General features: G+C 50.2%; 1 protein-coding gene and 1 pseudogene across 1 annotated transcript; both read left to right on the forward strand.

The window, feature by feature from the left end:
* Window positions 1-2,528: 2,528 nt before the first annotated feature.
* On the forward strand, window positions 2,529-5,994 carry LOC139707365 (chymotrypsin-C-like; annotated as a pseudogene).
* Window positions 5,995-17,173: 11,179 nt separating this feature from the next.
* Window positions 17,174-22,206, forward strand: LOC114084390 (chymotrypsin-C-like). Its single transcript, XM_071618684.1, has 8 exons — window positions 17,174-17,213; window positions 17,583-17,674; window positions 17,771-17,868; window positions 18,319-18,441; window positions 19,118-19,254; window positions 20,530-20,675; window positions 21,502-21,654; window positions 22,132-22,206. Exons 1-8 carry the CDS (start codon window positions 17,174-17,176, stop codon window positions 22,144-22,146), a joined length of 804 nt encoding a protein of 267 aa, XP_071474785.1. The 3' UTR covers window positions 22,147-22,206.
* Window positions 22,207-27,987: the final 5,781 nt, after the last annotated feature.

Genomic DNA, 27,987 nt, shown 5'->3' on the forward strand with positions numbered 1-27,987 from the left:
CCAAACTCTGAGTTCTCCCGAACGCCAACCCTATCACCAGGCACCGAGCCCAGAGAAACCCCCAGACCCCACTGAAACGGTAACTCCCTCAGTGAACTCTACCCCTTAGGAGGCCCCAGAGCCTCTCTGAACCCCAGTACTTCACCTGGCTTTGAGGGGAGGCCCTGCCGATCCCTCAGCCTTCGCCTCTGTGGGCCTCATCGGAGAGGCAACAGCTGTGCCCAAGACACCCCGCCCAGCACCTGTCCATTTCTCCCCCCACCCTCCCCCAATCTGGCACTGCTTCCCCTGAGGCTCCAGGACATCATCCGGGCACGTCCACCACCCCCTCGGCCTGTCCCCTCCACGTCACCCATGGTTATTTTTCCAGCACAGACTGACTCTGGCAGCTGGGGACTCCAGGCCCTGGAAATCCCAGGGTCCAACAGGGAGTGGGAGGGATCCCAGCATCCTCACTCCCTCCATCCTCAAATTCCTTTTGGACTTGACTCTGTACAGGAGGAGCCTTCTCCTAACCTGTACCCCACTCAGCTCCCACCCAGAACCAGTCTCTTCCCATATGGACCTCCCGCCATGGCCCATCTCTCCAAGGAACACTTCACCCTGGCTGCCAGGGAGCTCCCCGAGCTATGCAGGGTCTTCTTTGTCCCAGCCCAGGGCCTGCACTTAGATTTCTGCATGTATAGCATGTCAGCGCCTCATAGCTGGGAAAAGAAAAGAGTCACCTCTTAACATATGCAAGCTGATCCTGCTCCAAGCCCCCACCCTCCAATCCCAGGACACCCACCCACAGGGCTCCCTCTGAAGGTGCCTCCAGCCCCCTAGAACTGCTTGTTCAGCTTTTCTTATCATGACCGGAAAAATCAGCTCAGCCAACCTGGTGTCACAGTGTGAGTCACTGAGATAGTTGTGTCCTGTGGGCAGGAACTAGCACCAGCCAGGCACCTGCCGAGTCCCAACCTCTGCCCAGTTGCTCCAGGCAAGAATGGCTTCCTCCTGGCTGCCTCTGGGCATGGTGAAGGCATCCTCAGGACCAGAGCAAGTGGCAGAAGGGTCCACAGAACACGCCCCCAAATCTCAGCTGCTCAGACAGACACCCTCCATTAGCAGGTGCCGGGGCAGAGCACGTGTGTACCCTGCAAGTACGGGGAGTATGGGGCCTGGAGCCCTGGTACTTTTAGGGGCTACAAAAGTGTTCCCATTTCTTTAAAATCAGTAGGAAAAAAATGAATTTAGTCCAAGATGAATTACACTCACTTTTATACTCATGCATCATAACGCAATTTGCAATGTTTTGGGGGTTTTGTTGTTGTTGCTGTTGTTTTGGTACCAGGGATTGAACTTAGGGGCACTCAACCACTGAGCCACATTCCCAGCCCGATTTTGTGTTTTATTTAGAGACAGGGACTGAGGCTGAATTTGAGAACCTGAGATCCTCCTGCCTCAGCCTCCCAAGCCGCCGGGATCACAGGCGTGCGCCACCGCAACGTATTTTGACAGAGAAAGAGGCTCTTTGACAGCACTGACTCCACATTCTGAGATGGGACCAGGTGACAAGCCAGATGACCAGATAAGGACCAGATGACAATAATCACAATAACAGCAAGCACTCAGATAGTACCTACGATACGCCACGCCTAGAAACAGCCCTAGAAGGCAGGTACCATTTTCACCCTGTGCTACAGATGACAGGGGGAAAGCACAGAATTCTGAGCACAGACTCTTGGCAACTCTGCCAAGTGCCACACGTTTACATCTGCCACTGACCCTCACCTTGATGTCAGGAAACCTCGGGACTAGAAGGAAACCCGGTCCATTGGGTCCTATCTGCCCATTTCAGAGATAGAAAGGCCGAAGAGCCTACATCTAAGTGGCTTCAGGTAGGAATCTGGCCAACCAGCACCTTCCAGGAGCCTGCATGAGTGCCATCCCAGCCCTGGGGCAGGTGCAGGAGCAGCCAAGCCCAGTGGGGGGGCCCAGGGGGCAGGGAGACAAGAATCCTAGGGCAGCAGTGCTGCAGAGACACAGGAGGAAGCTGCTGCCCAGCTGTGCGCCCCAGACAGTCCCTCACCCTCCAAGTCTCAGTTTCCTCATCTTCAAGGAGCAGAAAATAGGACCGGCCTTAGGTTGTTGGAAGAAGTCAGTGAGATACTGCAAGAAGGGGGAAGCACAACCTGGCACAGGAGGTGAATAATAAACTATAACTAAAAAGAATGAGGCAGACAGAGAGTTTGGGAACACACTTCAGGCCTGGGGTTGTGGCTCAGAGGTACAGTGCTCACCTAGCACGGGCAAGGCCCTGAGTTTGATCCTCAGGACAACATAAAATAAATAAATAAAATGAAGATATGTGTCCAACTAAAAAAAAAAAAACCTTCAAGCACACCAGGAGGCACACGCCCAGCCCCCTTAAAAAAATACCCGCACCTCAGCCTTTGCTGTGTCTCAGGATATTTGGAAAACTATTTGGAAAACTCCATGCTTCCAGACCAGCCCCCACTCCTGCCCAAATTACACAATAATCACCCATGGTCAAGGAAAGGCACTTAATGGGACAGACGCCCCTCCCCAGTGAAACTCAGCCTCCAGAACCCAAGTCCCCTTCGCTGCCCCATGGCTGGCAGGGATCACTGGCCACCTTGACCTGGTTCCCCTCCCTGCCCAGCAACACCCTGACCTACCGCGTAGCCCTGGGGAAGAACGAACTGACAGTGGACGAGGAGGGCTCCGTGATCGTGGGCGAGGACACCATCTATGTCCACGAGAAGTGGAGCTCCTTCCTGGTGCGGTGAGTCCCCCTGCCCAGGGTTAGGGGCGGTGGACAGGGAGCTGCAGAGCCTGCCCCACCCCCAGCCACACCCTGTCCCCCCACACAGCAGGCAGGTGATGAGGCTCTGCTAGGAGGAGCAGGGGACCTTCCTATCCCATCCTTACCTAAGCATTCCCAGGAAGGTGCCCCTGGAAGGAAGACCCCATCCCTCCACACTGCCTCCCCTGACTCTCCTGAACTGAGTCTGGGCCACCACGTGGCAGCAGACCTGATAGATGCCCTCTCTCAGTTAATCTCCCAACAGCCCTGGACAAGCCACCAAGACTCAGAGAGGTTAAGGAATATGCCCCAGGGTGCACAGCCCAGCACATGGCCAACTAGGAATCAAGCCGGGCCTGTTTAGGGTTCCCAGCCTCCATTCTGGTAATGGAAAATATTGAAACGTCATCTTTTATTCTTATGATTTTCAACTTCATTTCTGATGGTGCACACCCCCCTCGGTTGAGAAGGCTTCTGCTTCCCATCTCTTCTGATCTGCCTTTCACTGTTGGAATGCTTAAGGACACTCTCTGGTCACCTTTTCGTGACCACAGCTCACAATCCCAGGTCTCGTAGCACTAGCTGGAGAGGTCAGGGTCCCTCTGCCCACTCATGCCCTCTGCTTTGGATTCCAGCAATGACATTGCCCTCATCAAGCTCGCAGAGCCTGTGGAGCTGAGTGACACCATCCAGGTGGCCTGCCTGCCAGAGGAGGACTCCGTGCTGCCTCAGGACTACCCCTGCCTTGTCACTGGCTGGGGTCGCCTCTGGAGTGAGTACAGACCTAGGGGGAATCCCCAGAGGCTTCCTGGAGGAAGCAGCTCTCAACCAGCAGCCACACACACCTCTCTTCCTTTCTGTCTGAACATTTTCACCTCTTTTTGAATTGTACAATAATAACTGCTAATATTTATTAAGCACATACTATGTGACAGATGTTAACAAATGGATGCTTTGGGTACTGTAAGGATTAAACAGATCAGATTCTGCCAAGTGTTTACAGCAGGGCTTGGCATGTTGTAGGTGCCATACAAATAAACTAAAATAAGCCATGTGGGGGTGGGGGATTAGATCTTATGGTAAACCATATGCTCAAATAGGTTCCAGCTAAATTAAAAGGTTACAGGCAGGGCTGGGGTTCTGTGGGAGAGTGCTTGCCTAGCACAGGTGAGGCACTGAGTTTGATCCTTGGCACCACATAAGAGATGAAGAGGCGTGCTCTCCATCGACAACTACAAAAAAGATTTTTTTTAATTTTTTAAAGAAAAAAAAAGATTAAAAAATGCAAATACATAAAACTATGGGAGACAGATTCAGAACTATACGTAGAACATCTTGGGGATAAAAAGGATCCTTTAATATTTAACCCCAAAGTCAGACCTACAGGAAAATGACTGATGACTCAACCCCCAGAATCTCAATAAAAGGTAACTCAAGCAGGGCACAATGGCAGTGTCATCCGAACAATTGGGAGAGGGGGGGCACGGAGGAGTGCGGCTGAGGCCAGAAGATAGTGAGTTTGAGGCCAGTCCAGCTACCCTGTCTACAGATTAAAATAGAAAGGGCTGGAGATGCAGCTCAGAGGTAGAGTATGCCAGGGTTTAATCCTCAGCACCCCAAAAATGTTTTTAATTTAAAATTGAAAAACTAAAACCAGACAACTCAGCACACAGCCATCTCTTAATGCTCCAAGTGTGGCCTCCAGTCCGGCTCCTTCCCCACCTTTAGCAGATCCTTGGCTGGCCAAGGGTCCCAAACAGCACTAGGAGTTGCAGCAGGACTCAGCTGCACCCTGCCCCAGGCTCTGGCCCCCAGCAGGCCTGGGCTAGGAAGGACAGGGCTCCCTGGCTGCTCCCTGCTCACTACCTGCTCCCTCCCTCCCCAGCCAATGGCCCATCTCTGACCAGCTGCAGCAGGGCCTGCAGCCCGTGGTGGGCTATGCCACGTGCTCCAGATGGGACTGGTGGAGCTTCATGGTGAGGAAAACCATGGTGTGCGCTGGGGGTGACGGCGTCATCTCCTCCTACAACGTGAGTGTCCAGACCCCACACAGGCCCTGCTCCACGCAGCCACACCACTGGGGACACTGGAGGGTGGGGCAGAGCACATCTCTCCTGGCAGGAGACTGACCCTGCCTGGGCCTGGTAGGCTCAGGGGAAACCTGTCACCACTCCCCCAGCACAGGGTGACAGGAGGAGAGCTTAGCATCAGCAGCTGCATCAATTCCCTGTGCACCACTTAGGAGCTCTGTGACCTGGGGCAGACTGGTGAACCTCTCTGGACCTCAGCCTTCCCTCTGGTGGAAAGCGCTGTAGCAAACACTCCCCAGCCTTGCTGTGGGGACTACATGAGTCAAAGGGCCACAGAACAGGCTGCACTGAAGTCTCTGTGCATGTCCCTGCCACCAGCTGCGTCAGTCCAGGCTGGCTGGGACATTAGGGAGTCTGAGAACCACAAAACTTCTAAGATAACCAGGGACTGTCCTGCTCCTGACCCACGCCCTCTCCCCACTCCCACCCTCCTGTCCTGCCCAGGCTCCAGCAGGGCTCCAGGCCCCAGGGGTTCTCAGGGCAGCTCACAGAGGCTTAGCCATGCAGACCTGAACAGCCAGGAAGCCAGGGCACAGAGAGGGCTGACATCATCCCAAGATCACACAGCCAACCAAGGGCTATTCTGATGCCCCAGGACTCCCAGAACCAGGCCAAGGCAGCCCCACGCCACACTTCTGTGCCTCCCTCACCAGGAGCAGGCTGAGGCCAACAGTGGGTACTGAGGCTGACAGCTCAGCACATGCCCGCATCAGCCCATTGCTGAGTCCCCAGCCTGTCCCTGAGGGAGGCCTGGGGACTGATGCCTACTGGGGTCACCTGAAGGGGGACTCCGGCGGCCCGCCGAACTGCCAGGGGGAGAACGGTGCCTGGGAGGTGCATGGCATCGTCAGCTTCTGCTACCGAGGGGGCTGCAACACTCATAAGAAGTCCACGGTCTACACCCGCGTGTCCGCCAACACGGACTGGGTCAACCAGGTGGGCCCGGTCTACACCCTCCAGCCACTCGCAGCCCCGCCCCGCCCCGCCCGGCCCATGCCCTCGCCCTCGCTCATTGGCCCCGGGGCTCGGCCACGCCCACTCTCGCACCCCTCCCTCTCTTGGGAGAAGCGCTGGCTGAGCGCTCAAGGCCACTGACCTGAGTTGGGCGCAGTGAAGGTCACAGTCAGGAGCGACATCCAGCCCTCCCTGAGCTTCAGCACACACCTAGGTCCCCGCCCAGGACACACCTTCCCCCAAGAGGGAGCTGTGCGCCTAGAGTTCAGGGTCCCCAGCCGAGAGCAGGTGCCACCGCGGCCATTCACCATGGGGGGCGGGGGTGAAGTGCCAAGTGGGGCTGGGTCCTGGGGCAGAGACCAGGGTGGCTTGTCTGGGCCGGGGGCTGCCTGCTGTGCCATGCACGCCCCCTCCCCAGGCCACCCGAACCCGCAGAGCCTCGTGCTGCCCCACAAGGTGGCAGGTTTCAGAGGCCTAATACTGTCCCCTGCTCCTCCAGAAAATGCAGCTGTGATTCGTCTCTGGGAACCGCGGCAGCCAATCCCACAAGAGCAATAATAAACTTCCTTCCCTGAAAGTGGCCTGGACCTTGATTTGTGCCTCCTGCTCCTCTCTGTCCCCCACTGCTGATTGGCCAACTTCCAGGGACTTCCCCTCTACACCAGGGATCCACTGAGAGACACCCTCAGCCAGGCTGGCAACGCCTAGGAGGGAGCCACTGGGGGTGTTCATGGGGTCAAGGGAGTCCTGGGGCCACGTGGGTACCTGAGGGGCCAGGATTAGGACACTTCAAACACTCCTCCCTGCGACTTAAGATGGCTCTGATCAGCTAATGGCTCCTCTGGTCCTGCCGCCATAGTGAGTCTGGAGCGGCCTCAAGGGCCCCAGCTGCAGGTGGAGCATGGCTCTCCCCAAGAGCAGCCTCCCCAGCCCAGAGAAGCCAGGCCCCAGGAGGATGCACAAGCTCAGGACCCCACTGAGCCCTTGGGGAAGGAGCTCCCATCAGGTTCCCCCAGCCCCAGCCCCCGGAGATGTTGGCCTGGGCTCTGTGCTTGGAGCAGCACGTGGTGAGCCCTGACGGGGTGAGATCTGCAGGGACTCCAGGGGGAGCTCTCACTATGTGAGACAGGGAGGGAAACTGAGGCCCCCAGAGGAAGAGCTGGGCCCTGAACACACAGCCTGAGGAGCTCGGGAAAGGAGCTCTCCTGTGGCCGATGGGGGGCCACAAATGCAAGCAATCCAGTGTCCAGTGAGGGACAGCCGAGGTGGGCACCCTCCTCTGGACATAGGGGCTTCTATATGGAGGCCATAGAGGCCCGGGCTCAGCCTGCACTAGTCCCACTGACAGCCCTGACTGGGGGCAGCTCTGAATTATCATTAAGCCCTCTGCCCCTGAGTCCCAGCCCCGTCCCCAGATAGAGCCCCCAAGGACCTCAGACTCACTGAAACTGTAACTCCCACACTGAACTCAGTCCTCTATGAGCCCCAGACCTTCTCTGAACCCCCAGATTTCACCTGGCTGTGGGGGAGCCCTGCCAGCCCCGCAGCCTTCTGCCTTCATGGGCTCATCTGAGAGGCAACACCTGTGCCCAGCTCCTGTCCCAGCAGCCAGTGATTCAGGACCTGTCAGTGGCACCTGCCCATCTCTCAGGCTCTCCCCCATACCCTCCCCCAACCTGGCACTGCTTCTCCTGAGGCTCCAGGACATCATCTGGGCACATCCACCACCCCCTCAGCCTGTTCCCTCGACATGGTTATTTTTCCAGCACACACAGGCCCTGGCAGCTGGGGACCCCAAATCCTGGAAATCCCAGGGTCCAACAGGGAGGGGGAGGGATCCCAGCATCCTCACTGCCTCCAGTCCTCAAATTCCTTTTGGACTTGATCCTGTACAGGAGGAGCCTTCTCCTAACCTGTACCCCACTCACCTCCCACCCAGAACCAGTCTCTTCCCATATGGACCTCCTGCCATGGCCCATCTCTCCAAGGAACACTTCACCCTGGACGCCAGGGAGCTCCCCCAGCACTATGCAGGGTCTTCTTTGTCCCAGCCCAGGGCCTGCACTTGGGAAATATGGGAAGAATGGGTGGACTAATTAATGGTTTCTGCATGTATAGCATGTCAGCGCCTCACAGCTGGGCAAAGAAAAGAGTCACCTCTTAACATATGCAAGCTGATCCCGCTCCAAGCCCCCACCCCTCCAATCCCAGGACATCCACCCACAGGGCTCCCTCTGAAGGTACCTCCAGCCCCTTGGAACTGCTTGTTCAGTTTTTCTTATCATGACTGGAAAAATCAGCTCAGCCAACAGGGTGTCACGTGAGAGTTACTGAGATAATCAAGTCCTGCAGGCAGGACTAGCACCAGCCAGGCACCTGCCCAGAGAGAGCCCCCACCTCTGCCTAGTTGCTCCAGGCAAGAATGGCTTTCTCCAGGGTGCCTCAGGGCACGCTGAGCAGGTGGCAGAAGTTTCCACAGATCAAGTCCCCAAATCTCAGCTGCTCAGACACAGACACCCTCCATGAGCAGGTGCCGGGCATGAGCACATGTGTACCCCACAAGTACAGGGAGCTGGGGACCTGGAGCCCTGGTACCTTTGTGATGGCAAAACCAGACATCAAATAACCTCGTATTATTGGGAGAAACTGTGGATCTGGGCTCCGAATTTGGAGTTTGTCTTCCTCTGGGCCCACTGGTGTAAAATAAAATATGGAGTTCTCTCTGAGCGCTGTCTGCTGCTTCTCCACCTTTAGGGGTCACAAATATATTCCCATTTCTTTAAAATCAGTAGAAAAAAAGTGAATGTAGTCCAAGTTGAATTACACTCACTTTTATACTCATGGCTCATAAAGCAATTTGCAATGTAATGGATGGAAAAAGGGGCTCGATGACAGTCAGGCTTAGCTTTCTGAGATGGGGCACACCAGATATTCAGATAAGGACCAGATGACAAGTATCACAATAACAGCACACACTCAGATAGTCCGTACCCTATGCCACCCCTAGAAACAGCCCTAGGATGCAGCTACCACTTTAGCCCCATGGTATAGATGAAGGTGTGAAAGCACAGAGAGGTTGAGACACAGGCACAAGGTCATGCAGCCAGGAAGTGAGGTTGCTGGCTTTTCCTTCCTGTGTGGGCACAGTTCACCGCTAAACACAGCACTCTCCTGCCTGACTTCAGTATCGGAAGCACATGAAGGTCACTTCAGGTTTTCCCCAGGGACAATATTTGGTGTTGCCTTATGTAAAGAGCCCCACCTGGTAGAGGTTGTGAAACAAGGAAGTTGCCCTAAAGCTGTCACTGGGCACACCTTTGAGAGCAGCCAGCACCCTCCAAAGAAAGTCAATTTCTCTGTGAACATGAAAAACCACGTAATAACCCTTCACCTGGTGCCTCTGTCCCAGTGCCGCAGAGTCTGTGCCGTTTCCACGTCTAAGGCGCGGCACTCGGCCCTGTGTGTCCAGACTCAGCAGACACTCCATAGTGTGGCACTGGCCTGGGAGGGTCTGTGGATACAGAGGCATGTGAGTGCACACCCATCCAGCTGTGCTCTCACATCATGGTCTCGTGCACGTGGCTGAGAAATTGCTGCATCTCTCTGAATACAGGTGACAAGCTTCCACACATAGATGCCCAGTGACTCATCATCCCAGGTTACTCCACGGACCCGGAGGAAACTGAGGCCCAAAGAGCTGGCCCAGGGTCTGGGGTCATCCAGTCAGTCCCTGATGGAGACAGAAAGCAGGTGTCTTGTCCTTCCTCCAGACCCTGCCCAGGCCAAATGCAGGTCACCTGGTTCAGTGCACATCTCTGCTCACCGTGCCAGTCCCAGAGCAGGGAGAGCTTTTTCAGGGCTTGGCAGCCAACAGCACTGGGACTGGGGTGGCCTGGGCAGTATCCATTGTCCCCTCTACCAGGACCAGCCTCTCAAATGGAACACAAAGCCCACCAGAGCTGGGTGAGACCCCAGGGCAGGGCCTGAAGTCCTACCAGCAAGACAGACCCCCACTCACACTTCCTCTCTCTGGGTCTTTTTTTTTTTTTTTTAATCAAAGTGACTGATTTTTATTTTACCAAAGTAACGCGTGATTGTTTCAAAAAAGAACCTAAACTGAGTAAAGATGTGCAAGTCAGACTCCTTTTTCGCCCCTCAGATGGCCACCTCCAACCGCAGGCACGTGGGCTTCTGAACCTCTTTATCAGGAAACAAGTCCCAAGGAGACCAGAGGGTGTAACTCAGAAGACAACTTCCAGGGAGACTCGGGCTTCTCCTGGGGCTCCCCCTCTCTCTCGGGGTGAGTAGAAAGGTGGGTTGCAGAATCTCCCCAACCAGGCTGCAGTCAGGTCTGGGAGCAAGGGGATAAAAACAACCTCATGGGGTGGAGGGGGTGCCCCCAAACTGCTGGGGACATTGGATAGGATTTTGAGCACTTAAACTGGAGGTGGCTCAGTGGCGGTATGCTTGCCTAGCAAATGTGAGGCATTGGGTTTGATTCGCAGCACCACATAAATTTAAAGCTATTGTGTCCATCTAGAACTTAAAAAAAAAAAGAAAAAGAATTTTTGAAGACCCACTCCACGGTAGGAGGAGGACTAGAGCAACCCCAGCACACAGCACAGTTGGGGCAGAGCAACCTGGGCCCACCACATTGCACCCCCTCTACCAACACGTGGGGTGGCTACAAGTGACTATAGCCAGGACCTACAAGACCATCTTCCAGGTTCCTGCAGGCAAGGTATCGGTGACCTGCAGGGACACTACAAGATTATACGGTAGAAACTGTAATACCTCGAATCCACGCTGTGAGACAGGAAGACACACGGATGACATGAAGAAACGGGAAGAAAGTGCCTGAAACAAGCCACACTGATACAATGGTATATCCACTGACAGCACAGGAGCTGGAATGTCAGGGAAGGAGAGCAGAAGGTACACAATTAAAATGATCTGCGAAGCAAAGAATGAATTGAGAGAGCAAGTACAGGCCACAATGAGATGAGAGAGGACTTACAGGTAGCAAAGGATTACTTCAAGAAAGAGAGAGACGCTGGAAAAAAAAAAACAGAAATCCTTGAATGAAGGAAACAATAAACCAAATAAAAATTCAATATAAAACATCAAGAACAGACTAGATCACTTGGAAGACAGAACCTCAGGCAATGAAGACAAAATATGTATCTTGAAAACAAAGTTGGACACACGGTGAAGATGGTCAGAAACCATAAACAGAACCTTCAAAGAATTATGGGATGATATGACAAGACCAAATCTAACAATTATCAGGATAGAGAAAGGCACAGAGATACAAACCAAAGGAATGCACAATCTCTTCAATGAAATAATAGCAGAAAATTTCCCAAACATGAAGAATGAATTGGAGGGGCTGGCATTGTGGCTTAGCAGTAGAGCACTCACCTAGTACATGTGAGGCGCTGGGTTTGATCCTCAGCAGCACAAAAATAAAAAAATAAAGATATTATGTCCAAATATAACTAAAAAATAAATATTAATAAAAAAGAGAATGAATTGAAAAATACAAGGGGCTTACAGGACACCAAATGTACAAAATTAAAACAGATCCACACCAAGGCACATTATAATAAAACTGCCTAGAGTACAGAATAAGGATAGAATTTTAAAAGCCACCAGAAAAAAACTTCAGATTACATATAGGGGGAAACCATTCGGATCTCAGCAGATTTCTCAACCCAGACAAAGCTAGGAGATCCTGGAACAACGTATACCAAGCTCTGAAAAAAAAAATGGATGTCAACCAAGAATCTTATATGCAGCAAAGTTATGCTTTAGAATTGATGACAAAATAAATGATAAACAAAAATTAAAAGAATTTACAATTCGAACGCCTGCACTGTAGAATAGTCTTGGCAAAATATTCCATGAGGAAGAAATGAAAAACAACAGTGAAAATCAGTAAAGGGGGGAGCTACACTAAAGGGAAATCCAATCAAAGGAGAAACCAACTCAAGTTACAAACCAAAAATAAACCAAAATGACCAGGAATACAAACCATGTCGCAATAATAACCCTGAATGTTAATGGCCTAAACTCATCAATTAAAAGACACAGACTGGCAGATTGGATTTTAAATAAAAAGATCCAACCATATGCTGCCTTCAAGAGACTCATCTCATAGGAAAAGAAGGTGAAAGGATGGGAAAAACATATCACTCACCTGGGTCACGTAAACAAGTAGGGGTTTCCATCCTCATATCAGATAAGTGGATTTCAAGCCAAAGTTAGTCAGAAGAGATAAAGAGGGACATTATATACTGCTCAAGGGAACTATACATCAACAAGACATAACAATCATAAATATCTATGCCCCAAACAATGGAGCTTCTACGGATATCAAACAAATCCTTCTCAATTTCAAGAAGCAATTAGACCACCACACAATAATACTGGGTGACATTAACACACCTCTCTCATCACCACTAGATAGATCTTCCAAACAAAATCTAAACGAATAAACTATAGAACTTAATAATTCAATCCATGATTTATATTTAACAAACATATATAGAGTATTCCATTGATCATCCAGCAAATACACCTTCTCAGCAGCTCATGGACCCTTCTCTAAAATAGACCATATATTAAGCCACAAAGCAAATCTTAGCAAACACAAAAACATAGAGATACTACCCTGCTTCCTTCAGATCATAATGGAATAAAATTAGAAATTAATGATAAAATAAAAAATAGAACACCTAGTGACTAAATAATATGATATTGAATAAGCAATAGATAGCAGAATACATCAGGGAGGAGATAAAAAATTCTTAGGGGAAAATGAGAACATCGATATAACATATCAAACTCTCTGGGACACTGTGAAGACAGTGTCAAGAGGAAAGTTCACTGCACTGAGCTCCTTCATTAAAAGAATAAAAAGTCAACAAATAAATGACCTAACATTACATCTAAAAGCCCTAAAAAAAGAAGAACAAATCAACACCCAAAAGTAGAAGACAAAATAATTAAAATCAGCTGAAATCAATAAAATTGAAACAAAGGAAATTATTTAAAAAATTGACAAAACGAAAAGTTGGTTCTTTGAAAAAATAAATAAAATTGATAAACCCTTAGCTACATTAACAAAGAAAAGGAGAGAGAAAACTCAAATTACTGAAATTTGTGATGGAAAATAAAATATCATGATGAACACTATTGAAATACAGAAGATACTTTGAAACTATTTTAAAGATTTATACTCCAATAAAATAGAAAATCTCGATGACACCAAAAAATTTCTAGAAACATGATCTACCCAAACTGAATCACAATTTAAACACATTAATTTCAAGCAAGGAGGGGCTGGGGATGTGGCTCAAGCGGTAGCACGCTCGCCTGGCGTGCGTGTGGCCCGGGTTCGATCCTCAGCACCACATACAAACAAAGATGTTGTGTCCGCCGTAAACTAAAAAATAAATATTAAAATTCTCTCTCTCTCTCTCTCCCTCTCTCTAAAAAAATAAATAAATAAAATATTCTAAAAGAAAATAGAATAAAATAAAATTCATTAAAAAAAATTTCAAAAAATTTCAAGCCTACCAACAAAGAAAAGCCCAGGAACTGATGGATTCTCTGCCGAGTTCTACCAGACCTTCAAAGAAGAACTAATACCAATATTATTCCAAATATTCCATGAAATAGAAAAGAAGATAACCCTTTCAAACACATTCTATGAAGCTAGCATCACCCTGATACCAAAACCAGACAATGAAACATCAAAGAGAAAAAAAAAAAAAAACTTCAGACCAATATCCCCGATGATAGATGCAAAAATTCTCAATAAAATCCTGTCCAATCACATACAAAAACATATTAAAAATATAGTGTACCATGATCAAGTGGGATTCATCCCAGGGATGCAAGGTTGTCGGTAATCAATAAATGTAATACATCACATCAATAGACTTAAAGACAAGAATCATATGGTTATCTCAGTAGATACTGAAAAAGCATTCGATAAAATACAGCACCTCTTCATGTTCAAAACACTAGAAAAACTAGGAATAGTAGGATCATACCTCAACATTGTAAAAGCTATCTATGCTAAGCCCAAGGCCAATATCATTCTAAACAGAGAATAATTGGAAGCATTCCCTCTAAAAACTGGAACAAGACTGGAATGCCCTCTTTCACCACTTCTGTTCAACAAAGTCCTTGAAATTCTTGCCAGAGCAATCAGACAGACAAAAGAAATTAAAGGGATATGCATAGGAAAAGAAGAACTCCAACTATCACTGTTTTCCAAGGACATGATTCTGTATTCAGAAGAAATTCCACCAGAAAATTTCTAGAACTAATAAATGAATTCAGCAAAGTCATAGGATATAAAATTAATACGCATAAATCAAATGCATTTTTATATATACGTGATGAATCCACTGAAAGAGAAATTAGGAAAACTATGCCACTCAAAACATCCTAAAAATATAAAATACTTGGGAATCAATCTAACAAAAGAGGTGAAAGACCTCTACAATGAAAACTATAGAACACTCAAGAAGGAAATTGAAAAAGACCTTAGAAAATGGAAAGATCTCCCGTGCTCTTGGATAGGCAGAGTTAATATTGTCAAAATGGCCATATTGCCAAAATAGTTATGCAGATTTAATGCAATTGCTATTAAAATCCCACTGACATTCTTCATAGAAGTAAAAAAAAAAAAAAAAAAAAAAGCGATCATGAAATCATTTGGAAAAATAAGAGACCCAGAATAGCCAAAGCAATTTCTACCAAAAAAGTGAAGCAGGAGACACCACAATACCAGACCTTAAACTATACTGCAGAGCCATAGGAACAAAAGCAGCATGGTATTGGCACCAAAACAGACATGAAGACCAATGGAACAGAATAGAAGAGGCAGAGACCAACCCGCATAAATGGTTATCTCATACTAGACAAAGGTGCCAGAAACAACATTGGAGAGAGGACAGCCTCTTCAACAAATTGTGCCAGGAAAACTAGAAATCCATATGTAGCAAAATGAAATTAAAACTCTCTCTCTCTCACCATATATAAAACTCAATTCAAAGAGGATCAAGAACCTAGGGATTAGACCAGAGACCCCCCCCCATCTAATAGAAAAAAAGTAGGTCCAAATCTTCATCACGTTGGATTAGGCCCCAACTACCTTAACAAGACTCCTAAAGCACAAGAAATAAAATCAGGAATTAATAAATGGGATGGATTCAAACTAAAAAGCTTCTTCTCAGCAAAAGAAACAATCAGTGAGATGAAGAGAGAGCCTACAGTATGGGAGCAAATTTTTACCACACGCAGATCAGATAGAGCACTAATCTTTAGGATATATAAAGAACTCAAAGGTCTTAACACCAAAAAACAAACAACCGCGTCTGGGGTTGTGGCTCAGTGGTAGAGCGCTTGCCTGGCATGTGTGAGGCCCTGAGTTCCATCCTCAGCACCACATATAAATAAACAAATAAAGTGAAAAATCCATTGGCAACTAAAAAATATTTTAAAACACAAACAAACAACCCAATCAATAAATGGGCTAAGGAACTGAACAGAAACTTCTCAGAAGATATGCAAGCCATCAACAAATATATGGAAAAAGTGCTCAACATCTTTAGTAATTAGAAAAAAGCAAATCAAAACTACTCTAAGATTTCATCTCAACCCAGTCAGAATGGCAGTTATCAAGAATATAAGCAATAATAAGTGTTGGAGGGAGTGTCGGGGGAAAGGCACACTCATCCATTGCTGGTGGGAATGCAAATTGGTGAAAATACTTTGGAAAGCAGTGTGGAGATTCCTCAGAAAACTTTGAATGGCACCACCATTTGACCCAGCTATTCCACTCCTCAGTCTATGGCCAAAGGACTCTTAAAATCAGCATATTATAGTGACGGAGCCACACCAATGTTTATAGCAGCTGAATTCACAATAGGTAAACTTTGGAACCAACTTAGATGCCCTTCAATAGATGAATGGATAAAGAAATTGTGATACATGTATACAATGGAATATTACTCAGCATTAAAAGAGAATAAATTATGGAATTTGCAGGTAAAGGGATGGAGCTGGAGAATATTATGCTAAGCCAAGTAAACCAATCCCAAAAAACCAAGGCCAAATATTTTCTCTGATAAGTGGATGGTGATCTTTGATGGGGGAAGGGGATGGGAAATGTGGAGGCAGTTTGGATTGGGCAGAGGGGAGGGTGGAGAGGGGTTATGGGATAGAAAAGACATTTGAATGAGACGGACATTATTACCCTAGGCACATGCTTGATTGTAAAACGGTGTGACTCTACACCATGTATAACCAGAGAATTGAAATGTCGCGCTCCATTTGTGTAGAATGAATTGAAATGCATTCTGCTGTCATGTACAACTAAATAGAACAAATAAAAACGATAATAATAACAAAAAAAGAATTTCTGAGCACAGACTCTTCTCAACACACACCAAGTACCAAAAATTTAGATCTGACCCTGACTTTGACATTCAAGTCACAAAACCGGAGGACAGAGTCCATAGGGTCCAATCTGCCCATTTCAGGGATAGAAAGGCTGAAGAGGCTACATCTAAGTGGCTCCAGGTAGGAATCTGGCCAACCAGCACCTTCCAGGATCCTGCATGAGTGCCATCCCAGCCCTGGGGCAGGTGCAGGAGCAGCCAAGCCCAGTGGGGGGGCCCAGGGGGAAGGGAGACAAGAATCTGAGGGCAGCAGTGCTGCAGAAACGCAGGAGGAACCTGTAACGGTCAGCAGCTGCGAGCCCCAGGCGGGGCAGGACAGCAGAGCCCAGCTGTACTGCTGCCCAGCTGTGCGCCCCAGACAGTCCCTCACCCTCCAAGTCTCAGTTTCCTCATCTTCAAGGAGCAGATAATAGGACCAGCCTCAGGTTGTTGGAAGAAGTCAGGGAGATACTGCAAGAAGTGGGAAGCACAACCTGGCACAGGAGGTGAATAATAAACTATAACTAAAAAGAATGAGGCAGACAGAGAGTTTGGGAACACACCTCAAGCACAGCAGGAGGCCCCCACCAAAAAAAAAAATAAATAAATAAAAGATAAAACCTGTCCCTCAGCTGTTGCTGGGTCCCAGGATATTTGGAAAATTATTTGGAAAAATCTATGCTTTGAAAGCCAGCCCCATCTCCAGCCCAAATTAAACAGTAACCACCCAAGGTCAAGGAAAGGGACTGAATGGAACAGGCTTCTCTCCAAGGGGTGGCTCGGCCTTGACCAGGCAGGCCCACCCCCACCTGCCTATAAAGACCTCTGCCTGCTCCAGGGCCACACAGCCCCAACACCTCACCATGCTGGGTGTCACGGTTCTCGCTACACTCCTGGCCTGTGGTAAGCTGGGGACAGGGACCGGGTGGGCTGCACTCAGACACTGGGGAGCTCAGACTGGCCTCCTGGGGACATGGACAGGAACAGGAGACCTCCGTCCACCAGGAAAGTCACTTTGGGGTCCAGGGTGGGCCCGGCTACTGAGCAAAGGTCAGATGAGCCACCTCCTGCTCGGCCACCCTGTCTCCACCTCAGCAGGACAGGGCCAGAAGCCGCCTCCCCCGGTGAGGACTGGAGATGAGGGGTGGAGGCCCAGAGAACAAGGAGGCTCCTGTCCTGCCCAGCCTCCACCGCCTCTCCCCCTGCCCACCCTGCCCTTCTCAGAGGGCAGCCAGCCCCACTCACCCGCCCTCCTCCCTCCTGTTCCTCCAGCCTCCAGCTGCGGTGTCCCCAGCTTCCCCCCCAACCTCTCAGCCAGGGTGGTGGGAGGGGACAATGCCGTTCCCCACAGCTGGCCCTGGCAGGTGAGTGTGCTGCAGAGTGGGACGCTGGATGGAAAGGGAGGTGAAGGTCCCCAGGACCTGAGGGCTGACAGGCGGCTCTTCTGCACCCTCCTGCAGATCTCTCTCCAGTACCTCAAGGATGACACTTGGAGACACACCTGCGGTGGCACCTTGATCTCCAGCAACTTTGTCCTCACGGCTGCCCACTGCATCAGGTGAGCGACATGACACCCATCATCACCCCAGGGGGAGCCTCATGAAACTGCTTTCATTGAGCACCTGCTGCACACTCCAGGCTCTGGGCTCAATAAACTACTGACATCCACTGAGTTCATTTATTCAGTCAATGAACATTTCTGTGCACCTGCTGTGTGCTGAGAAACTGCAGTGAACACAGCGTCTGCTCTCAGGGAGCTGATATTCTAGTGGGAGGCAGAGCAACAGGCAGACGAGGAAATATGAGAAGAGGCCAGAAGATGTTAAAAACTCTGGGTTTCTAGGCGATATTGGAGCAGAGACATGAAGAAAGGGGGGACACACGCCTCTCCCCCAGTGAGTCCCACAGGGGCCTCACAACTCAGCCTCCAGAGCCCCAAGTCCCCTTGTCTGACCCCTGGCGGACAGGGACCACTGGCCACCTTGACCTGGTTCCCCTCCCTGCCCAGCAACACCCTGACCTACCGCGTGGCCCTGGGGAAGCACGACCTGACAGTGGACGAGGAGGGCTCCCTGTTCGTGGGCGTGGACACCATCTATGTCCACGAGAAGTGGAACTCCTTCCTGGTGCGGTGAGTCCCCCTGCCCAGGGTTAGGGGCGGTGGACAGGGAGCTGCAGAGCCTGCCCCACCCCCAGCCACACCCTGTCCCCCCACACAGCAGGCAGGTGATGAGGCTCTGCTAGGAGGAGCAGGGGACCTTCCTATCCCATCCTTACCTAAGCATTCCCAGGAAGGTGCCCCTGGAAGGAAGACCCCATCCCTCCACACTGCCTCCCCTGACTCTCCTGAACTGAGTCTGGGCCACCACGTGGCAGCAGACCTGATAGATGCCCTCTCTCAGTTAATCTCCCAACAGCCCTGGACAAGCCACCAAGACTCAGAGAGGTTAAGGAATATGCCCCAGGGTGCACAGCCCAGCACAAGGCCAACTAGGAATCAAGCCAGGTCTATCTGGGGTTGCCAGGATCCATTCGGGTCATGGAAAATATTGAAAGTGGTATCTTTTACCATCATAAGCACCCCTCTTCTATGGCTATGATTGCTTCATTTGTGATGGTGCACACCCCCCACGGTTGAGAAGTCTTCTGCTTCCCATCTCTTCTGATCTGCCTTTCACTGTTGGAATGCTTAAAGACACTCTCTGGTCACCTTTTCGTGACCACAGCTCACAATCCCAGGTCTCATAGCACAGTCTGGAGAGGTCAGGGCCCCTCTGCCCACTCATGCCCTCTGCTTTGGATTTCAGCAATGACATTGCCCTCATCAAGCTCGCAGAGCCTGTGGAGCTGAGTGACACCATCCAGGTGGCCTGCCTGCCAGAGAAGGACTCTGTGCTGCCTCAGGACTACCCCTGTTTTGTCACTGGCTGGGGTCGCCTCTGGAGTGAGTACAGACCCAGGGGGAATCCCCAGAGGCTTCCTGGAGGAAGCAGCTCTCAATCAGCAGCCACACACACCTCTCTTCCTTTCTGCCTGAACATTCTCACCTCTTTTTGAACTGTACAATAACAACTGCTAATATTTTTTAAGCACATACTATGTGACAGATATTAACAAATGCATGTAATGAGTGCAGTAAGGATTAAATAGATTTGTTTACAGCAGGTCTTGGCATGTTGTAAGTGACATATAAGCCCACTAAATAAGCCTTGTGGGGGTGGGGAATTAGATCTTATGGTATACCCCATGCCCAAATAGATTGCAGCTGAATTAAAAGATTCAATGCAGGGGCTGGGTGTGGCTCAGTGGCAGAGCACTGGCCTAGCATATGTGAGGTACTGGGTTCCAACCTGAGTACCCCATAACAAATAAAATAAAGGTATTCTGTCCATCTACTAATACAAAAAAAGATCTTTATAAAAATTTTAAAAAAGAAAAAAAATTAAATGCAAATAAATGAAACTATGGGAAACAGATTCAGAACATTACTTAGGACATCTTGGGGTAAGATTGATCCTTAAATATTTGACCCCAAAGTCAGATCTACAGGGAAAGGAGTGAGGATTCAACCCCCAGAATCCCAATGAAACACAATTCAATCTGGGCACAGTAGCAGGAAGATCACAAGTTCAAGGTCAGTCTAGCAACCTACCCATTCCCAAATTAAAAATAGAAAGGGCAGCCAGGCACAGTGGCACACTCCCATAATCCCAGCGGCTCTAGAGGCTGAGGCAGAAGGATCATGAGTTCAAAGCCAGCCTCAGCAATGCCCAGGTGCTAATCAACTCACTGAGACCCTGTCTCTAAATAAATTACAAAACAGGGCTGGGATGTGGCTCAGTAGTCGAGGGCCCCTGATTTCCATCCCCGGTACCAAAAAAAATTACAAAGGGTTAGAGATACAGCTCAGGGGTAGAGCACACCTGAGTCTAAACTTCAGCACAGACACACACACACACACACACACACACACACACACACACACACACAATGTTTTTATTTTGAATTTAAAAAAAAAAAAAAACAGACAACTCACCACACAGCTATGTCTTGAGGCTCTGAGTGTAGCCCCTGCACCCCTTCCCCACCTTCTAGCAGATCCTTGGCTGGCTGAGGGCTGCACCCTGTCCCAGGCCTCTGGTCCCCGCCAACCTGGGCCTGGATGGACACAGGGCTGCCTGGCTGCTCCCTGCTCACTGCCCACTCCCTCCCTCCCCAGCCAATGGCCCCATCGCTGATGAGCTACAGCAGGGCCTGCAGCCCGTGGTGGACTATGCCACGTGCTCCAGATGGGACTGGTGGAGCTACATGGTGACAAAATCCATGGTGTGCGCTGGGGGCGACGGCGTCATCTCCTCCTGCAACGTGAGTGTCCAGACCCCACACAGGCCCTGCTCCACGCAGCCACACCACTGGGGACACTGGAGGGTGGGGCAGAGCACATCTCTCCTGGTAGGAGACTGACCCTGCCTGGGCCTGGTAGGCTCAGGGGAAACCTGTCACCACTCCCCCAGCACAGGGTGACAGAAGGAGAGCTGAGCATCAGCAGCTGCATCAATTCCCTGTGCACCACTTAGGAGCTCTGTGACCTGGGGCAGACTGATGAACCTCTCTGGACCTCAGCCTTCCCTCTGATGGAAAGCGTTGTAGCAAACACTCCCCAGCCTTGCTGTGGGGACTACATGAGTCAAAGGGCCACAGAACAGGCTGCACTGAAGTCTCTGTGCATGTCCCTGCCACCAGCTGCGTCAGTCTAGGCTGGCTGGGGCGTTAGGGAGTCTGAGAACCACAAAACTTCTAAGATAACCAGGGACTGTCCTGCTCCTGACCCACGCCCTCTCCCCACTCCCACCCTCCTGTCCTGCCCAGGCTCCAGCAGGGCTCCAGGCCCCAGGGGTTCTCTGGGCAGCTCACAGAGGCTTAGCCATGCAGACCTGAACAGCCAGGAAACCAGGGCACAGAGAGGGCTGACATCATCCCAAGATCACACAGCCAACCAAGGGCTATTCTGATGCCCCAGGACTCCCAGAACCAGGCCAAGGCAGCCCCACGCCACACTTCTGTGCCTCCCTCACCAGGAGCAGGCTGAGGCCAACAGTGGGTACTGAGGCTGACAGCTCAGCACATGCCCTCCCCAGCACATGTCCCTGGGGGAGGCCTGGGGACTGATGCCTGCTGGGGTCTCTTGCAGGGGGACTCGGGCGGCCCGCTGAACTGCCAGGCGGAGAACGGTGCCTGGGAGGTGCATGGCATCGTCAGCTTCGGCTCCGGACAGAGCTGCAACACCCTTAAGAAGCCCACGGTCTACACCCGCGTGTCTGCCTACATCGACTGGATCAACCAGGTGGGCCCCGCCCCGCCCCGCCCACGCCATCGCTCATTGGCCCAGGGGCTTGGTCACGCCCACTCCCACGCCCCTCCCTCTCTTTGGAGAAGCGCTGGCTGAGTGCTCACTGCTGCTGACCTGAGTTGGGCGCAGTGAAGGTCAAGTCAGGAGCGACATCCAGCCCTCCCTGGGCTTCAGCACACACCTAGGTCCCCGCCCAGGACACACCTTCTCCCCAAGAGGGAGCTTTGCGCCTAGAGTTCAGGGTCCCCAGCCGAGAGCGGGTTCCACAGCGGCCATTCACCGTGGGAGGTGGGGGTGAAGTGCCAAGTGGGGCTGGGTCCTGGGGCAGAGACCAGGGTGGCTTGTCTGGGCCGGGGGCTGCCTGCTGTGCCATGCACGCCCCCTCCCCAGGCCACCCGAACCCGCAGAGCCTCATGCTGCCCCACAAGGTGGCAGGTCCCAGAGGCCTAATACTGTCCCCTGCTCCTCCAGAAAATGCAGCTGTGATTCGTCTCTGGGAACCGCGGCAGCCAATCCCACAAGAGCAATAATAAACTTCCTTCCCTGAAAGTGGCCTGGACCTTGATTTGTGCCTCCTGCTCCTCTCTGTCCCCCACTGCTGATTGGCCAACTTCCAGGGACTTCCCCTCTACACCAGGGATCCACTGAGAGACACCCTCAGCCAGGCTGGCAACGCCTAGGAGGGAGCCACTGGGGGTGTTCATGGGGTCAAGGGAGTCCTGGGGCCACGTGGGTACCTGAGGGGCCAGGATTAGGACACTTCAAACACTCCTCCCTGCAACTTAAGATGGCTCTGATCAGCTAATGGCTCCTCTGGTCCTGCCGCCATAGTGAGTCTGGAGCGGCCTCAAGGGCCCCAGCTGCAGGTGGAGCATGGCTCTCCCCAAGAGCAGCCTCCCCAGCCCAGAGAAGCCAGGCCCCAGGAGGATGCACAAGCTCAGGACCCCACTGAACCCTTGGGGAAGGAGCTCCCATCAGGTTCCCCCAGCCCCAGTCCCAGGGAGATGTTGGCCTGGGCTCTGTGCTTGGAGCAGCACGTGGTGAGCCCTGACGGGGTGAGATCTGCAGGGACTCCAGGGGGAGCTCTCACTATGTGAGACAGGGAGGGAAACTGAGGCCCCCAGAGGAAGAGCTGGGCCCCGAACACACAGCCTGAGGAGCTCGGGAAAGGAGCTCTCCTGTGGCCGATGGGGGGCCACAAACGCAAGCAATCCAGTGTCCAGTGAGGGACAGCCGAGGTGGGCACCCTCCTCTGGACATAGGGGCTTCTATATGGAGGCCATAGAGGCCCAGGCTCAGCCTGCACTAGTCCCACTGACAGCCCTGACTGGGGGCAGCTCTGAATTATCATTAAGCCCTCTGCCCCTGAGTCCCGGCCCCGGCCCCAGATAGAGCCCCCAAGGACCTCAGACTCACTGAAACTGTAACTCCCACACTGAACTCAGTCCTCTATGAGCCCCAGACCTTCTCTGAACCCCCAGATTTCACCTGGCTGTGGGGGAGCCCTGCCAGCCCCGCAGCCTTCTGCCTTCATGGGCTCATCTGAGAGGCAACACCTGTGCCCAGCTCCTGTCCCAGCAGCCAGTGATTCAGGACCTGTCAGTGGCACCTGCCCATCTCTCAGGCTCTCCCCCATACCCTCCCCCAACCTGGCACTGCTTCTCCTGAGGCTCCAGGACATCATCTGGGCACATCCACCACCCCCTCAGCCTGTCCCCATCACGTCACCCATGGTTATTTTTCCAGCACACACAGGCCCTGGCAGCTGGGGACCCCAAATCCTGGAAATCCCAGGGTCCAACAGGGAGGGGGAGGGATCCCAGCATCCTCACTGCCTCCAGTCCTCAAATTCCTTTTGGACTTGACTCTGTACAGGAGGAGCCTTCTCCTAACCTGTACCCCACTCACCTCCCACTCAGAACCAGTTCTCATCCCATACGGCCCTCCCGCCATGGCCCATCTCTCCAAGGATCACTTCACCCTGGCTGCCAGGGAGCTCCCCCAGCTATGCAGGGTCTTCTTTGTCCCAGCCCAGGGCCTGCACTTAGGAAATATGGGAAGAATGGGTGGATTAATTAATGGTTTCTGCATGTATAGCATGTCACCACCTCACAGCTGGGCAAAGAAAAGAGTCACCTCTTAACATATGCAAGCTGATCCTGCTCCCAGCCCCCACCCCTGCAATCCCAGGATGTCCACCCACAGGGCTCCCTCTGAAGGTACCTCCAGCCCCTTGGAACTGCTTGTTCAGTTTTTCTTTCCAAGACTGGAAAAATCAGCTCAGCCAACCTGGTGTCACAGTGTGAGTCACTGAGATAATCCTGTCCTGTAGGTAGGACTAGCTCCAGCCCTGCACCTGCCCAGCAAGAGCCCCCACCTCTGCCCAGTTGCTCCAGGCAAGAACGGCTTTCTCCAGGGGGCCTCAGGGCACGCTGAGCAGGTGGCAGAAGTTTCCACAGATCAAGTCCCCAAATCTCAGCTGCTCAGACACAGACACCTTCCATGAGCAGGTGCCGGGCATGAGCACATGTGTACCCCGCAAGTATGGGGAGCTCGGGGCCTGGAGCCCTGGTACCTTTGTGATGGCAAAACCAGAGCTGGTTGTGAAATGAAATTACAAAAACCTTATGGTGAGAGACCAGCACCTGTCAGCCCTCCCCCTCCCTCAGCCTTCCTTCAGGAGGCCTAAAGAACCCTGGGCCCTGCCTTTTGGATTGTAAATAGCTGCCCTGGGAGTCTGGCTGCTCCCTCTGGAAACTTTACAAGTGCCTGTGAGGACAGCCCCTCTTCTCTGCTTCTGTGAGCAGGCTTCAGGTTAGGGACCCTGCACAGGCCTGCAGCCGCAGAGAGTGAGAATTTTTTCAAAAAAGAGGAAAAAGCCCCAGTGATAGGCTGGATCTAGGATGACACCAAATAACCTCCAAATTTTGTGAGAATCTGTGGATCTGGGCTCAGAATTTAAAGTTTGTTTTCCTCTGGGCCCACGGGTTTAAAATAAAATATGGAGTTCTCCTCTCTGAGTGCTGCCTGCTGCTTCTCCACCTTTAGGGGTCACAAATGTGTTCCCATTTCTTTAAAATCATTAGGAGCCAGGCTTGGGGGCCCAGGCCTATGATCCCAGCAGCTCAGGAGGCTGAGGCCGGAGGACTGGAGTTCAAAGCCAGCCTCAGCAATGACAAGGCAACTCAGAGAGACTCTGTTTCTAAATAAAATGCAAAGTAGGGCTGGGGATCAGCCGAGTGCCCCTGAGTTCAATCCCCAGTGCCAAAAAATAAATAAAAATAAAATAAAATCAGTAGGAAAAAAATGAATGTAGTCCAAGTTGAATTACACTCACTTTTATACTCATGGCTCATAAAGCAATTTGCAATGTAATGGATGGAAAAAGGGGCTTGCTGACAGTCAGGCTTAGCTTTCTGAGATGGGGCACACCAAATGATCAGATAAGGACCAGATGACAACTATCACAATAACAGCACACACTCAGATAGTCCCTACCCTATGCCACCCCAAGAAACAGCCCTAGGAGGCAGATACCACTTTATCTCCATGGTATAGATGAAGGTGTGAAAGCACAGAGAGGTTGAGTCACAGGCACAAGGTCATGCAGCCAGGAAGTGAGGTTGCTGGGTTTTCCTTCCTGTGTGGGCACAGTTCACCCCTAAACACACCACTGGGCCCACAGAGGAGAACAGGTGAAGTCCATCCAGTACTCTCTGCCCATTTTAGAGATCAGCAGGCAGAGGGGCCTACATCTAAGTGGCTCCTTTTAGTTCCAAGGTTTCATGATTTGAACATGAGGGTAAGTGGCAGATGTAAATTTCTGGCACTTGGTGTGGGTTGGGAAGACTCTGACTGCTGCAGTCTGGATGGGCACAAAATCACCAGCCACTCACAGCCTTGTAGATTCAAACAGCAATTCTTTATTCTCAAACTCTCACCCGCACTCTACACGCACGTTCTGGGAAAATCCACACTTCCACTGGGCTCTGCATCCCAAAATACTCTCTGAATCCCACGAGAACTCAAGGAGCGGGCGGGCGCCTGAGGCAGCAGGATACGCCCTATTCCCAGCAGGGTCCACCTTAAACCTGGAACCGCCCTAAACCCAAGGAGTGAGATACTCCCTATTCCCAGCAGGATACACCCTAAACCTGGACCCACCCTAATCCAGCAGGATCCTCCCTAAACCCGGATCCACCCTGGTCCTTGAGCAGGGTCACCTTTCTCATGCAATGTCACTGCAAATGACCTGGGTCCAAGGCAAGCCCATTTCCACAATGGAGAGTCCTTCCTCTAAGCAACATGGGGTAGGCTGACAGGGAAATTGCCATGTGTCATTCCTACTTAGCTATGGCTCTCAGCATCTCCCCCTCTTCTGATTAATTAAACAACAAGCAATGTGGCTTAGGGACCGTGCCTGTTAGGTTGTCCAATTCAACATATGGTTCTTCCCCGTCATGGGATGAACTGACCTCTAGGCGTCAGCCTCCTGTCTTAGGTTGATACCACTGCAATTGGATCATACCCATCACTGACTACCGGTCCAGCATATAGCCATACTTGTGGATAGGCCTATGCACCAGTGGGGGGGGTGAGGTTCTTTGCCTCACCTCTGTTGGCCCCCAAATTTGGCCATCACTAGCAGAAGGGAGGAGGATACAGAAATGCCACGACACCAAACCAATTGACGGCTCCTTTGGAAAAATTGCATCACTGGTGACACCATCAGCAAAGATATGCCAGCACTACCACAATTCGCTGCACCAAACGATAGTTCACAATGCATACAAGTGATACATAGTCCAGGCAAGTTCTGCAAGCAGTTCAAAGCGGAGGAATCTATCAATATATCCATTTCCTCCCAAAGTAAATCGACTCCTTGATTCAGCATTACTTGTTGAGTTATATTCATTGATGCATCAGTTTATACAGTTTACTGTGATAGCTATCATAGAAGCTGTAGTTTGGTTTTATCTTTGTCTTCACCGGCACTGGGATGAAGATAGGAATTCTGGCAATGATGCTAAAGAGACATTATCCTGCACAGAATTATTAAATATAATGAAAAGGAAAGGTGAAAGTAAACAAACAGATCTGTTAACCTCCTTTAAAAACAATCCTTAACAGCTGTTTACCTAATTTAAATTAAACCATTTAAATCACGTGAATAAAAAAAAAATCGGATCCATTTTTTCATGAGTGCTCCTCATATATGAAATATGGATATATGCACATACAGACATACAACACAAAACACAAGAGTGCACACAAACATACAACACATAAGACAATAGTAAAGGCCTTTTAGCTTTACACAGGTGAAATTTCCATTGCAATGATTAAAAACTCCACAGTCAAAAAATAAAACTGATCAGAAAAACATTAACCTAGGTTTGTATGAGCTCAAAAAATAAAATAGAACTTTATGATGTGGGAAAAGGCAATAATAAAATAGATATTGAAAAAAGCATCCTGGTTAATCACTGTCGCAGATGTAAGAATAGCCAAGCTGGAGCTCTGGATATCACCTGTTATGGATTTGAGTCAAATCATCTTCTTTTTGGTCTGTAGAAATTGTTTTGGTTAGTCTCTCTGGAATCCAAATAGGCTGCTGTTCTCCCTGTGGAAACACACAAACAGACCCCCGACTCCAGACAATCACTGGGTCAGGACCTTTCCATTGTCCTGTTAGAATATCCTTCCAAAGTACCTTAGGCTTATGTACATTTTTTGGATACATATGTCTTTCCACAGCACTAAGTCCTGATGAATCCAAATTTTAAAAGTTTAGAGTAAAAAGGGTTATTTTAAGTTTATATTTGGGGGATATATACCCCTTTCCAATTCCCACTTTTTGCTTCAATACGTACGTTTTAATAGTTTGATGAGCTCTTTCAACTATGCCTTGTCCCTGTGGATTGTATGGGATTCCTGTTATATGAGTAATACCAAATGATGAGCAAAATTGTTTAAAAGAGGTAGAGGTATAGCCAGGACCATTATCTGTTTTTAACTGTTTTGGAACGCCCACAGTGGCAAAATTTTGCAAGCAATGAGTTATAACATCTTTAGTTTTTTCTCCAGCATGAAGGGAGCCCATCAAAAATCGGGAAGAAGTATCAACTGTAACATGCAAATATTTTAATTTTCCAAATTCTGGCAAGTGTGTGACGTCCATCTGCCAAATATGGTTAGGTATCAGTCCTCTAGGATTGACTCCAAGATTAACTTGTGGTAAAAAGGTCACACAATTTTGACATTGTTTTATTATATGTCTGGCTTGTTCCTTAGTTATTTTAAAACACTTTTGTAAAGTATTATCAT

This window comes from Marmota flaviventris, chromosome 10 (genome assembly GCF_047511675.1).
Source record: "Marmota flaviventris isolate mMarFla1 chromosome 10, mMarFla1.hap1, whole genome shotgun sequence".
Classification (NCBI taxonomy): domain Eukaryota; kingdom Metazoa; phylum Chordata; class Mammalia; order Rodentia; family Sciuridae; genus Marmota; species Marmota flaviventris.